A 14,499-nucleotide genomic window follows, 5' to 3' on the forward strand; every position below is an offset into this window, starting at 1 on the left:
TATGTGTGTAATGTCACACACAATTACAGTAGTTCTTTAGTTCATAAGCACTAGAAAATACATTTTACAATCTAACAGAAGCTGAAATACAGCTGATTTCGAGATCTTAAGCCAGCAATTCAAATTGGCCACATACACATTTTAATTTTCTAAAAGAAATGTACTGCTTTTCTTGGCAACAAGCAATCATAGCCTTTGCAGAGATCATAATCAGAGTTTGATATTGTGCACACAGTCTTTCCAAATGGGAATGTGACTAAATGTGAGGCAGGTGACCAAGCTTGGTTCCCAAAGCTGCAAACTATTCTTGCACAGCGACACAATCCAGGACACTACCTTTAAATATGCAAATGATTTTCAGTTCTATTACCATATGGCTGTCACATGGTTACAAGTCCTTTTGTTTTAAATTGCAAATGTTCAGTTTTGCTATCCTTGTTTTTCACCTGTAATCAATCATCCACATCAGGGAGTTCTCACAGTAAAACATCAAGATCAATAAAAATAAATCATTGACTTTGGTGTGAACCGAGCACTCAGCTGCAGCATACCAGGAGGAGTTTGTTCAGCTCTTGCCTGAGTTTAAGCTGATGACTGATCTGTGAAGGCTTTATGAATCTAGTGTTAGACTGATTGAAGCCAATCAGTAAGTTCTGCTAGATGTTTTAGATCCAGTAGGTCTGACAACTCTGATCGGAGACACTCCAAGAGTTTACAGAATATGACAACTGACTTCCAACCATCCTGCTGAGTCAAAGTTCAAGCATTATCTCTGTAGCAACTAATGATTGGGGAAAAGTCAAAGAAATGAAAATATAATTTTAATAGTTTTATGTGCATGCAACAGTTCTCAATGTTTGCTTGCAGCAGCCCCCAAGGTACTAATCTTTAATTCCTTGTGATTCCAGGACAAGCCTATCTAGACCTTTAAGCATTTTTGACCTTTATCATGTTACACCTGGTGAGGATATTATCTAGCCAACAGGATAAGGACAAAGTACTAACTGTTGTACTTCAATTTTCTTTGCCTTTTATTGACAACCCGTACTTGCTGGAAAGCCTTTCCAATTACTACACAAATTACTTTAGAGCATTATATTTAAACAAATCCTTTTAAATCGGTGTTGTATATTAGTTTGTACAATTGAAAAGTGAGAATTCCCTTGTCGTTCAAACCTCAGAAGGGTGAAAGTGCTCTCTACAATAAAAATCCCGAATAGACTAAAGCTTTTGTGGATCATTTTCTGGTTTCTATCAATGAAGGGTTTGGTATCACTCTACCAAAAGGTGTAAGGAACGCAAGTTACAAGTGAAACTTTATACAAGAAGAGAACATTATGATGTGCATTTAATGAGAAATCATTACGATTATTTTTGAGCCAATTATGATACTATGGGTGATAATGCAGCATTTAAATACAATGTTGGTTAGCAATCGAAGAGAAGAGTTGCACAAATCTTTTTCTAAAAGACTGTGGCTGTGAAGAAAATTCATTTATAAAATCCATTAAATATGCTGCAAAATGCTTAGTGAATCAGACTAAAACATATTTAACATTCTAAAATTAACATTCAGTTACCACTGAAGAATACCTGAGTTTTCTGAATACACATTACAATGATCTTAATCTTATCTTTGCTTTACAACAAGTATCATTCATACTGCAATTAAATGACTCTCCTGAGGCAAATTCAGTTATTAGCTTGATTATTAAGAGGTCTGCAGAAGCTCAATAAATAACAATGATATTCATAATAATCTGAAACTATGGGTAGTGTTTCATCTAACAGGAGGCATATTTGACAATGAATCATATTTGTGAGTTTTTTCTTTTAATTTATTTGCAGGATGAATGGCACCCAAGGGTGTGTTTAAACTGACTGCTTAGACCAGAGTCAACATTTATAGAATGCTATTTTTTTTCTTAAATTAAAAAGAGCATTTAATACAGATGATTGAAGTGCTGCATGAAGGATTGCTGTTGGTTAACAAAGGCTGCATTAATCTTCGTAAAGAGACACAGTAGTCTTGGACTGATCAAGCCCATGCTCCATGTGTTCAAAGCTCTGAAAAAGGACAAAATCACATCATCAGCTATAAGGATCATGCATCTTTCCTGCACAAAATTAAAAATACTTAAATTTAAAATGTCCCTCTCTTAAGTTATTCAAAGTTCAATTCCATAATGTTCAACATAAAATTTAATATAAGTAAATTATTCAATTATAAATTTACATTTTAAAATCATGGAAGGACATGTATTGCACTGTAGAACAGGAATGAGAATATTTTCAATGTTCAAGGTAAATTTATTATCAAAATACAGTGCCTATAAAAAGTATTCACCCCCCTTAGAAGTTTTCATGTTTAATTGTTTTACAATATTGAATCACAGTGATTTAATTTAGTTTTTTGACACTCATAACAGAAAGACTTACATGCCAAAGTGAAAACAAATTTCTACAAATTGGTCTAAATTTATTAGAACCAGAGAACATTTCAGCACAGAAACAGGCCTTTTGGCCCTTCTTGGCTGTGCCGAACCATTTTTCTGCCTAGTCCCTCTGACCTGCACCGAGACCATATCCCTCCAAACTCCTCTCATCCACATACCTGTCCAAGTTTTTCACTTTGGCGTGAAAGAGTCTTTCTATTATGAGTGTCAAAAAAACAAATTAAATCACTGTGATTCAAATATTGTAAAACAATTAAACATGAAAACCTTCTAAAGGGGTGAATACTTTTTAAAGGCACTGTATTTTGATAATAAATTTATTATAATTATTAAACACAAAATAATTGATTGCATTTCTCAATCTCTTCAAGCCACTATTTAGTAGATGCACTTTTGGCAGCAATTACAAACTTGAGTCTTTATGGATAGGACTCTATCAGCTTTGCACATTTTTTCCCCGATTCTTTTTTTTACAAAACTGCTCCGTCTCTGTCATATTGCACGGAGATCATAAGTCAACATCCCTTTTCAAGTCTAGTCACAAATTTTCAACTGGATTTTGGTCTGCGTTCTGATTTTGGCCACTCCAGAAAATTAACTTTATTTTTCTTTAAGCCATTCCTGTGCATCATTATCTTGCTGGAAAACAAATCACCACCCAAGTCACAGTTCTCCTGCAGACTGCATCAGGTTTTCCCCCAGGATTTCCCTGCATTTTGTTCCATTCATTTTACCCTTTACCTTCCAGGGCCTACTGCAGTGAAAAATCCCCACAGCATGACGCAGCCACTACCATGCTTCATGGTAGGGATGCTGTGTTTTTGATGATGTACAGTGTTTGGCTGGGTTAACCGTTGTATGCGCAGTCTCTTCCATCTCAGCCACTGAAGCTTGTAACCCTTCTAGAGTTCTCATAGGTCTCTTGATGGCCTCCCTCAGTAGACCCTTTTTGCACAGTCACTCAGATTTTGAGGACAGCCTGCTCTCGGCAGGTTTACAGCTGTGCCATGTTCTCTCAATTTCTTGATGATTGACTTAACCGTACTCCAAGAAATATTCAGTGACTTGGAAATTTTCTTGTATCCATCTCCTGACATGCTTTTAAATAACCTTTTCACAGAGTTTCTTGGAGTGTTTTCCTGGTGGCAGCAGAGATACCGAGGAGCAGATTGGGAGGCAGATTTTGGAAAGGTGCAAAAATAACAGCGTTGTTATCATGGGTAACTTTAACTTCCCTAATATTGATTGGCACCTGATTAGTTCCAATGGTTTGATGGGGCAGAGTTTGTTAAGTGTGTCCAGGATGGATTCCTGTCACAATAGGTTGACAGGCCGACTAGGGGGAATGCCATACTAAATCTAGTATTAGGTAACGAACCGGGTCAGGTCACAGATCTGTCAGTGGGTGAGCATCTGGGGGACAGTGATCACCACTGCCTGGCCTTTAGCATTATCATGGAAAAGGATAGAATTAGAGAGGACAGGAAAATTTTTAATTGGGAAAGGGCAAATTATGAGGCTATAAGGCTAGAACTTGCGGGTGTGAATTGGGATGATGTTTTTGCAGGGAAATGTACTATGGACATGTGCTCGATGTTTAAGGATCTCTTGCAGGATGTTAGGGATAAATTTGTCGCGGTGAGTAAGATAAAGAATGGTAGCATGAAGGAACAAGTGAGGTGGAAAATCTAGTCAGGTGGAAGAAGGCAGCATACATGAGGTTTAGGAAGCAAGGATCAGATGGGTCTATTGAGGAATATAGGGTAGCAAGAAAGGAGCTTAAGAAGGGGCTGAGAAGAGCAAGAAGGGGGCGTGAGAAGGCCTTGGCAAGTAGGGTAAATGAAAACCCCAAGGCATTCTTCAATTATGTGAAGAACAAAAAGATGACAGGAGTGAAGGTAGGACAGATTAGAGATAAAAGTGGGAAGATGTGCCTGGAGGCTGTGGAAGTGAGCGAGGTCCTCAATGAATACTTCTCTTCGATATTCACCACTGAGAGGGAACTTGATGACAGTGAGGACAATATGAGTGAGGTTGATATTCTGGAGCATGTTGATATTAAGGGAGAGGAGGTGTTGGAGTTGTTAAAATACATACTGATAAGTCCCCAGGGCCTGACGGAATATTCGCCAGGATGCTCCACGAGGTGAGGGAAGAGATTGCTGAGCCTCTGGCTAGGATCTTTATGTCCTTGTTGTCCACGGGAATGGTACCGGAGGATTAGAGGAAGGTGAATTTTGTCCCCTTGTTCAAAAAAGGTAGTAGGGATAGTCCGGGTAATTATAGACCAGTGAGCCTTACATCTGTGGTGGGAAAGCTGTTGGAAAAGATTCTTAGAGATAGGATCTATGGGCATTTAGAGAATCATGGTCTGATCAGGGACGGTCAGCATGGCTTTGTGAAGGGCAGATCGTGTCTAACAAGCACGATAGAGTTCTTTGAAGAGGTGACCAGGCATATAGATGAGGGTAGTGCAGTGGATGTGATCTACATGGATTTTAGTAAGGTATTTGACAAGGTTCCACACAGTAGGCTTATTCAGAAAGTCAGAAGGCATGGGATCCAGGGAAGTTTGGCCAGGTGGATTCAGAATTGGCTTGCCTGCAGAAGGCAGAGGGTCATGGTGGAGGGAGTACATTCAGATTGGAGGGTTGTGACTAGTGGTGTCCCACAAGGATCTGTTCTGGGACCTCTACTTTTCATGATTTTTATTAACGACCTAGATGTGGAGGTAGAAGAGTGGGTTGGCAAGTTTGCAGATGACACGAAGGTTGGTGGTGTTGTAGATAGTGTAGGGGATTGTTGAAGATTGCAGAGATAAGATGCAGAAGTGGGCTGAGAAGTGGCAGATGGAGTTCAACCCGGAGAAGTGTGAGGTGGTACACTTTGGACGGACAAACTCCAAGGCAGAGTACAAAGTAAATGGCAGGATACTTGGTAGTGTGGAGGAGCAGAGGAATCTGGGGGTACATGTCCACAGATCCCTGAAAGTTGCCTCACAGGTAGATAGGGTAGTTAAGAAAGCTTATGGGATGTTAGCTTTCCTAAGTCGAGGGAAAGAGTTTAAGAGACGCGATGTAATGATGCAGCTCTATAAAACTCTAGTTGGGCCACACTTGGAGTACTGTGTCCAGTTCTGGTTGCTTCACTATAGGAAGGATGTGGAAGCATTGGAAAGGGTACAGAGGAGATTTACCAAGATGCTGCCTGGTTTAGAGAGTATGCATTATGATCAGAGATTAAGGGAGCTAGGGCTTTACTCTTTAGAGAGAAGGAGGATGACAGGAGACATGATAGAGGTGTACAAGATATTAAGAGGAATAGATGGAGTGGATAGCCAGTGCCTCCTCCCCAGGGCACCACTGCTCAATACAAGAGGACATGGCTTTAAGGTAAGGGGAGGCAAGTTCAAGGGGGATATTAGAGGAAGATTTTTCACTCAGAGAGTGGTTTGGTGCGTGGAATGCACTGCCTGAGTCAGTAGTGGAGGCAGATACACTAGTGAAGTTGAAGAGACTACCAGACAGGTATATGGAGGAATTTAAGGTGGGGGGGTTATATGGGAGGCAGGGTTTGAGGGTCAGCACAACATTGTGGGCCGAAGGGCCTGTAATGTGCTGTACTATTCTATGTCTATGTCTATGTGTTCTTTTGTTGTCATGGTGTAATTTTTCCCAATATACTGACTTACCAGCAGTTGGACCTTCCAGACACAGGTGTATTTTTACGACAATTGATTGAAACACTTTGACTGTACACAGGTCTCCAAAAATAGATCTCCATTTAACAAATTATGTGATTTCTAAAACAAGTTGGCTGCACCAGTGAAGATTTGTTGTGTCATATTAAAGGAGGGCTATCAATTATTTCTTGTTTTATATTTGCAATTAATTTAGATCACTCTGTAGAGATCTGTTTTCACTTTGACGTGAGAGAGTCATTTTCTGTTGATCAGTGTCAAAAAGCAAAATTAAATTCACTGTGATTCAATGTTGTAAAACAATAAAACATGAAAACCTTCAAAAGGGGGTGAATATATAGGCACTGTACGTAACCATATACTACATTGAGATTCATTTTCTTGCAGGAATAAGTGCAATCAAGTCAATGAAAAATTACACACAAAGACTAACAAACAACCTATGTGCAAAATAATAATAAATAATATTGAGCAAATGAGTTGTAGAGTCCTTGAAACTTAGTCCATAAGTTATGCAAACAGTTCAGATTTGAGGTAAATGAAGTTATCCATCCTGATTCAGAAGTCTGATGGTTGAAGGGTAATAACTGTTCCTGAACCTGGTGTCATGGGACCCAAGTTTCCTGTACTTCCTTCCTGATGGCAGTTAGCAAGAAGAGAGCATGATCTGGATGCTGGGGGTCCTTGATGATGGATACTGGGTTTTTGTGGCAGTGCTTCATGTAGATGTGCTCATTGGCGGGAAGGGTTTTACCCATCATGGACTTGGCTATAACCACTACTTTATGTAGGCTTTTCCATTCATGAGCATTGGTCTTTCCATACCGGGTCCAGTCTGGATACTCTCTCCACAGTGCATCTATAGAAGTTTGCCAAAGTTTTAGATGACGTGAAATCTGGCAAATATTTAAGCAAAAACAGAGGCACTGTCATGTCTTTTTTGTAATGACACCCACTGCTGGTCCCAAGAAAGATCCTCTGATACGATAACACAAAGAAATGTAAAGTTACTGTTGTGTCTGTGCAACTACTTATTGATTTAGATGATGACAGTGATTTAGATGAAGGGATTAAAAGTAACATTAGCAAATTTGCTGATGACACAAAGCTGGGTGGCATTATGAAATGTCAGGAGGATGTTATGAGAATGCAGGGTGACTTGGACAGGTTGGGTGAGTGGGCAAATGCATGGCAGATGCAGTTTAATGTGGATAAATGTGAGGTTATCCACTTTGGTGGCATGAACAGGAAGGCAGATTACTATCTAAATGGAGTCAAGTTAGGAAAAGGGGAAGTACAACGAGATCTAGGTGTTCTTGTACATCAGTCAATGAAAGTAAGCATGCAGGTACGGCAGGCAGTGAAGAAAGCTAATGGCATGCTGGCTTTTATAACAAGAGGAATTGAGTATAGGAATAAAGAGGTCCTTCTGCAGCTGTACAGGGCCCTGGTGAGACCCCACCTGGAGTACTGTGTGCAGTTTTGGTCTCCAAATTTGAGGAATTTTTGCTATTGAGGGAGTGCAGCGTAGGTTCACAAGGTTAATTCCTGGAATGGCAGGACTGTCATATGTTGAAAGATTGGAGCGATTGGGCTTGTATACACTGGAATTTAGAAGGATGAGAGGGGATCTGATTGAAACATATAAGATTATTAAGGGATTTGACACACTGGAGGTAGGAAGCATGTTCCCGCTGATGGGTGAATCCAGAACTAGAGGCCATAGTTTAAGAATAAGGGGTAGGCCATTTAGAACAGAGATGCAGAAAAACTTCTTCACCCAGAGAGTGGTGGATATGTGGAATGCTCTGCCCCAGAAGGCAGTGGAGGCCAAGTCTCTGGATGTGTTCAAGAGAGAGTTGGATAGAGCTCTTATAGATAGCTGGGTCAAGGGATATGGAGAGAGGGCAGGAACGGGGTACTGATTGTGTATGATCAGCCATGATCACATTGAATGGTGGTGCTGGCCAGAAGGGTTGAATGGCTTACTCCTGCACCTACTGTCTATTGTCTATTGATTAAATAAAAACACACACGTGGATGTGACTTTAACTGGTGTATTCACATTGCAGCGAGAGAGAGAGCAATGTGCACGAGCAGACAACAGATCAATATACATGTGTAGGGGAGTCATTGCTCTAAAAGAAATAGATCCATATGTTTCCTCCCCCTTTAGATTAGTGTAACATGAAATTGTATATGTACAAAACATTCAGTTTCCCTTTCACAAACCATATTCAAATAAACATGCTAAAAACAATAACAGTCCATAACTAACTTCACTGTTCTAAAGATTCAGTCTTTTGAGTGCCTCTCTGTTTCTTTCAGGATGGCACCCCTGGACCAGTGGGGTGGCATAAGGCTTGGTAGGTGTCTTGTCAGCAATAAGTTCTCACCACAATTCTAGACCAGTGGAGTGGCATAAGGCTTGGTAGGTATCTTGTCTAAGACAACATTCTCGATTGCCAGTGTCGCGTTGCTGTCAGTGACATCATCACTGAGAGGTAAGTCTAGTGGCTGGAATGTGTCTGTCTTGTTGCATGCATTTGACTCAGGTTTGTCCTTCGGTTGAGTATCTGGTCCATATGATATCTTCATGTATGTTCTCCAACATCTACTGTGTTCATCAGTGGCACAGTTCTTGTAGCTATCCTACCAGATGTCCACTTGTCTTCTTAGTAATCACATGTTAGGACTTACTGTCCAACCTCGAAATTCCTTTCTGCTTCACTTGGCAACTGGCTTAACTGTTTACTCTGCACTTCCCTCTGTAGATCTGGTTTCAGGAGGTCTACGCGGGATCTCAGATTCCTACTCATGAACAGCATTGCAGGCGTTTGATTTATCATCGCATGGGAAGAGTTCTGATACACAGAAGGAAGTTATCCACCTTGTGCTGTAGAGAAATGTCCTCCTTGTCTATTGGTTTAATGGACTTCTTGAAGGTTTGGATAAAGCTTTCAGTTAACCCATCCATTGCTGAGTGGTGAGGAGCTGACTTGAAATGTTTGATGGCATTTTACTTCATGAACAGTTGCAATTCTTCTGAACATATTAGGGTCTATTGTCACTCACAATTTGTTCTGGTAAGCCATTTCTGGCAAAGAAAGTCTTCAGAGAGGAGACAGTCTTTGCTGAGGTGGTTGACTTCATTGGTATAACATTCGTCACTTTGAATGAGCATCTAAAACAATCAGAATCATGGAGTCCACGAATGGCCCAAAGTCCATATGTACTCTTTGCCATAATGACAATGCCACTCCCAAAGGTGTAAGGGTGCCTGTGGGGGATGCATTTTGAACTTCTTGGCATTCTGAACAGCATTCTTCAATCTGTTTCTCTAATCCCAGCCACCACATGTAGCTCCAGACGATACTGTTCCTCAGGTGTCCTTCATGTAGATCCTCCAACACTCTGGTATGCAGCTTAGAGGGAACCACAACACAAGATCTACACATCAGCATTAATAGACGTTATGACAGTTGGTCTCGTCTCACTGAGAACTCTGTAAATATAGAGTTACCATGAGCTGAACATCGTGATTTCATAGACTTTGACAATATCGAGTCATTCCTGGTTTCCCTTTGTATTTCTGAATTTGTTACCAGCAACTGGTCTACCAATACTGTGGGAAACCCTTCTGCTGGGTTACTGTATGAAGACTTTTCTTCTTCAGTTGCCAAAAGTGGAAGAAGTGACAAGCCATCAGCATTGCTGTGTTGTTTGGTAACCTTGAACTCTGTGTCATCAGAGAGGGCTCCTAGGAATAGTGCCCAATATTGTAACCAGGTAGCAGTCATCACTGGGATTCCCTTCCTGGGATTGAAAATGAACACAAGGGGCTGGTGACCTGTCACTAGTGTAAACATTTGTCCGTAGAGTTCGTGGTGGAACTTCTTTATTCCCCATACTAGACTAAGGGCCTCTCAGTCAATCTGTGTGTAGTTGTGTCCTGTGCACGCCAGTGATCTTAAAGCAAATGCAATTAGGCATTCAAATCCATCTTTCATAATGAGTGTCAAAATGGCTCCAATGCCATAAGCGCGCCAGTCTGATGGGTCATAATGGGAGAGCAGTTTATTGGATGTTATTGGTCACTTTGTTTCCTTGAAAGCTTTTTCACAACTTTCTGACCATTCCCACTTTGCTCCTGTCTGCAACAGTGCATTCAATGGATGCAACACTGTAACAATGTTTAGGAGTTTGGTGGTAGTAGTTTACAAGGCCCAAGTATGACCTGAGTTGTGACACATTTTCCAGTTTGGGTGCCTGTAGCACTGCTTCAATCTTCTCTTGTGACTTACGTAAACCCTGCTTGTCAATGGCATGTCCAAAATATGAGAATGCATTCTTGAAAAACACTCTTTTCTCTCTCTTTGCACGCAGACCATACTCACTCAGCCTGGTAAGCACTTTATCAAAGTTCTGGAGGTTCTCTTCATTGTTTTTTGCCAGTCACGATGATGTCATCAAGGTAATATTGTAAAATGACGGAGCAGACTCAATGAGCCAAATAGCCTAATTGTGCTCCGATGTCTTATGGAGTGCATACTTCATATCTGCCTTTGGTGGTATGTAAACTGCAGTGAGGATCGTGGCAGAGGATCTCTCAGTAAGTATAGCAATTTAATCATTAAATGCTCCAGGTCAGGAGGACAAGAATGAGACAAAGCCACAACGTCCGAGCACCACAATGAGTTTTTAAGAAGTAGATTGCACCACTTCTCCCCTTTCCTAATGTAGCAGTTCCATCCATTGAGTGGATCGAGAACCTCTCAGGCTGAAGTGGCATGTCTGAGTGAACCAAGTCTCACTGAGCAATCTTGTCTTCAGGTCCTCAGTTTTGCTCTCCAGTGTCTATACATTGGCTTGGAGTTAGCTAGGGAGAGGTAGTCATGTACCCCATCGCTTTAGTGTAGACGGAAGTCCTCCATGGCACGCTCTCTTACGGCAACGGCCGACCTTCTTCCGCTTTAAGGTACCTGCATTCCTGAGAGTCGATCGCTGAGTCCTTCAGATGTTAAGATCACTAGTGTATTTAGACAGTTCAAAAATGTGCTCAAGGAATGTGCTGATGTCCTGACAGACATTTTCAACATCTCCCTTACTCAAGCCATTGGCCCCAGATACTTCAAAACCTCCACAATCATCCCTGAAGCAAAGAAATCAGTTGTAGCCTGTCTGAATGATCACCGTCCCGTCACCCTGACCGCTAGTGATGAAATGTTTTGAACGGCTTGTCAAGCCTCAAATCACAGCCAGCCTCCCCTCATCGCTGGATCCTCTACAGTTTGCTTATCGTCTCAACTGCTCTACGGAGGATGCAATATCCACCACACTGCACACAGTTCTCTCTCACTTGGACAACAAAGACACTTATGCCAGAATCCTGTACATTGATTTCAGTTCAGTGTTCAATACCATCATCCCACAGAGACTAGTGGAGAAACTGCTGCTGCTTGGCCTTAACACTGCCATGTGTCGCTGGATTCTGGATTTCTTGACAGAGAGACCACAGTCAGTCCGTGTTGGCAGGAACATCTCTGACTCCATCACACTGAGCACTGGATCCCCACAAGGCTGTGTGCTTAGCCTATTGCTGTTTACGCTGCTAACACATGACTGTGCAGTTAGATTCAAGGGGAACCTGATCATAAAATTTGCTGATGATACCACAGTGGTGTGGCTCATCAGCAAAAATGATGAAACAATGTACAGGGAGGAGGTCAAACACCTAGAGAGCTGGTGCAGTGACAACAACTTGATGCTTAATGTCACCAAAACCAAGGAGATGATCGTCGATTTCAGATGGTCTCAGCCCGAGCACACACCCCTTAGCATCAGTGGCTCCACAGTGGAGAGAGCGGAAAACATCAAGTTCCTTGGGGTGCAGATCTCGGACAATCTCACCTGGTCCAGGAACATCACTGGGATTGTGAAATGAGCCCAGCAGAGATTGCACTTTCTCAGGAAGCTTAAACAAGCATCACTCCCCACTAACATCTTAACTACATTCTACAGAGGCATGGTTGAGAGTGTGCTAACCTTTTGCATCACAACCTGGTACTCCAGCTGCAGTGCTGCTGACAAAAAAGCCTTGCAGAGGGTGGTTCGGGGAGCAGAGAAGGTTATTGGGGTCTCTCTACCTTCTGCCTAAGACCTCTTTCAGAGTCGATGCCTCCAGAAGACACGATACATCATTAAAGATCCCTCACACCCTCTCCATAAACTGTTATGTTCTTCTGCCATCAGGCAAACGTTACAGGAGCATCAAAACAAAAACCACAAGGCTACTAAACAGCTTCCTCCCACAGTCAGACTGCTAAATAGCTGCTCTACCCGACTCTGCTTTAGTCACTCTTAACTTGCACTGGACACTTATAACTTGTTTTTAACTGACATTTATTGTTGTGTTTATTATTTAGTCTTGTGTTTGTTATGTTATGATTGCACTGCCCCGGGAAACGCTGTCTCATTCTGCCCTGCAGAGCTGATGTACAGTTAGAATGATAATAAACTTTTTGAATCTTGAATCTTAAAGGGGAATTGCAGTCATACGTACAACATGCTGGAGGACCTCAGCAGGTTGGGCAGCATCTGTGGAAACGAACAATCAATGGCTCGAGCCAAGACCCTTTGTCTGGACAGAAGAGGGAGGAGGCAGGGGCCCTAAAAAGGTGGTGGTGGATGGTGGAAAGGAGAAGGCTGGTAGGTGCCAGGTGAAAAACCAGTAAGGGGAAAGATCAAGGGGTGGGGGAGGGGATTGCAGTGATAGCAGTTCAGAAAATGTATATCTAGTAGTTATGTGAGATACCTGTAAAACATTGCCATATATTGCCAGAGCCATCTTGGAACCTTTTATTGTTCTCTTTGGAGCTGGTTGCAAAACGCTGCCATTCTCTAGTGTTACCACAGCAGAGATGGCAACATGACAAACAGGCATTCTACTGAAGACCCTCTGAGTAGAGTTCTTGATATTTCCCTCAACTTGCCCTAATCTCATTATGTTTATTTTTGGTTATTTTGTCATGTAAGCTATGTAGAATTTGTTAATTTAAATGTAAGTGTCATATCATATATTGTGCTGCACTGTGCTCATTTTCATGGCATTCATGTATTCACATGACAATAATGTTGAACTGGAGCTTGACAATAAGGTTCTGTTAGTGGAACAGCTAGAGACTGGAGAACGATGAAAATGATATGGATATGTCAGAATCAGGAGAGGAAAGAAGAGAATAAGTATTAACTTGGAAAGAGGTAAATGAGGGAACAGGGTCCAAGTGTGTGAACAAATTGAAGGCATTAGGGGAAAGGAGTCAAAGGTCACTGACAGGGTGTAGAGAAAGGGCAGATGAGTGGAAGAGTGGGAAACGATGAGTGGTGGTCAAAGTGTATATGTAGAGCAGAGCCTCTTGTCGCTGATTGTCATGGACCTCCTTGCCATTTAACCAAGAACTTGCCCCATCAACACTGTGGGTTGGCACAAGAAAATATCAGAAGTAGGCAACTAAGCCCCTTACATCTTTCTCTGTCATTCAATAAGATAATATAGTTTAACACATGGCTGAGGAGATGGTGCAGAAGAGTGGGCTTCAGAATTTTGAATCATGAGGGTCTCTTCCAGGGAAGGTGGGACCTGTAGAGATGGACTAAACTGGGGGTAGGGCGAATTAATATCCTTGCTGAAAGGTTTGTGGTTTGCTAGTGCTGCTCCAGGGGCAGGTTTAAAGTAGAGTTGGAGGGCGATGGGAATCAGAGTGCCAGAACAGTTAGTGGACTGATAGTGGGCAAAGATAATGTTAAGCTGACATACAAAGACAAGAATTAAACTGTGGAAATAATATCCTAAGTTGTGTCTATTTCAGTGCAAGGAGAATTGTAGGCAAGGTGGATGAGCTTAGAGCATGGCTCAGCACAACCAGTTATGATATTGCAGCCTTTCATGAGACTTGGTTGCAGGAGGAGCAGAACTGGTAATGTTCTGGGGTTGAAGCAATGCACACAAAATGCTGGAGGAACTCAGCAGGCCAGGCAGCTTCTATGGAAAAATACAGATGATGTTTCCAGCCAAGACCCTTCACGTTGACTAATTTTTTCCAGAGATGCTGCCTGTCCTGCTGAGTTCCTCCAGCATTTTGTGTATGTTGCTTGGATGTCCAGCATCTACAGATTTTCTCGTTTATGTTCTGAGGTTCTGTTGTTTCGATATGATAGAGTGGGAGGGATTAAAGGGGGAATGGTGGCATTATTAGTGCTGAGAGCTCACCTACTAAAAGTTTACTGGTGGAAATAAGGAATAACCATATAACCATATAACAATTACAACACGGAAACAGGCCA

At 41.7% G+C, this 14,499-nt stretch overlaps 1 protein-coding gene across 1 annotated transcript in view; it reads right to left on the minus strand.

Annotated features, from left to right (window-relative positions):
• Nucleotides 1–1,961: 1,961 nt before the first annotated feature.
• LOC132392147 (MAP7 domain-containing protein 2-like) overlaps nt 1,962–14,499 on the minus strand; it is a 254,808-nt gene continuing 242,270 nt past the window's right edge. Inside the window, exon 15 of the mRNA XM_059965996.1 lies at nt 1,962–2,067. Coding sequence (XP_059821979.1) covers nt 2,060–2,067 — 8 coding nt within the window. The 3' untranslated portion in view covers nt 1,962–2,059. The remainder of the gene's footprint in view (nt 2,068–14,499) is intronic.

Source organism: Hypanus sabinus, chromosome 4, assembly GCF_030144855.1.
Source record: "Hypanus sabinus isolate sHypSab1 chromosome 4, sHypSab1.hap1, whole genome shotgun sequence".
Classification (NCBI taxonomy): domain Eukaryota; kingdom Metazoa; phylum Chordata; class Chondrichthyes; order Myliobatiformes; family Dasyatidae; genus Hypanus; species Hypanus sabinus.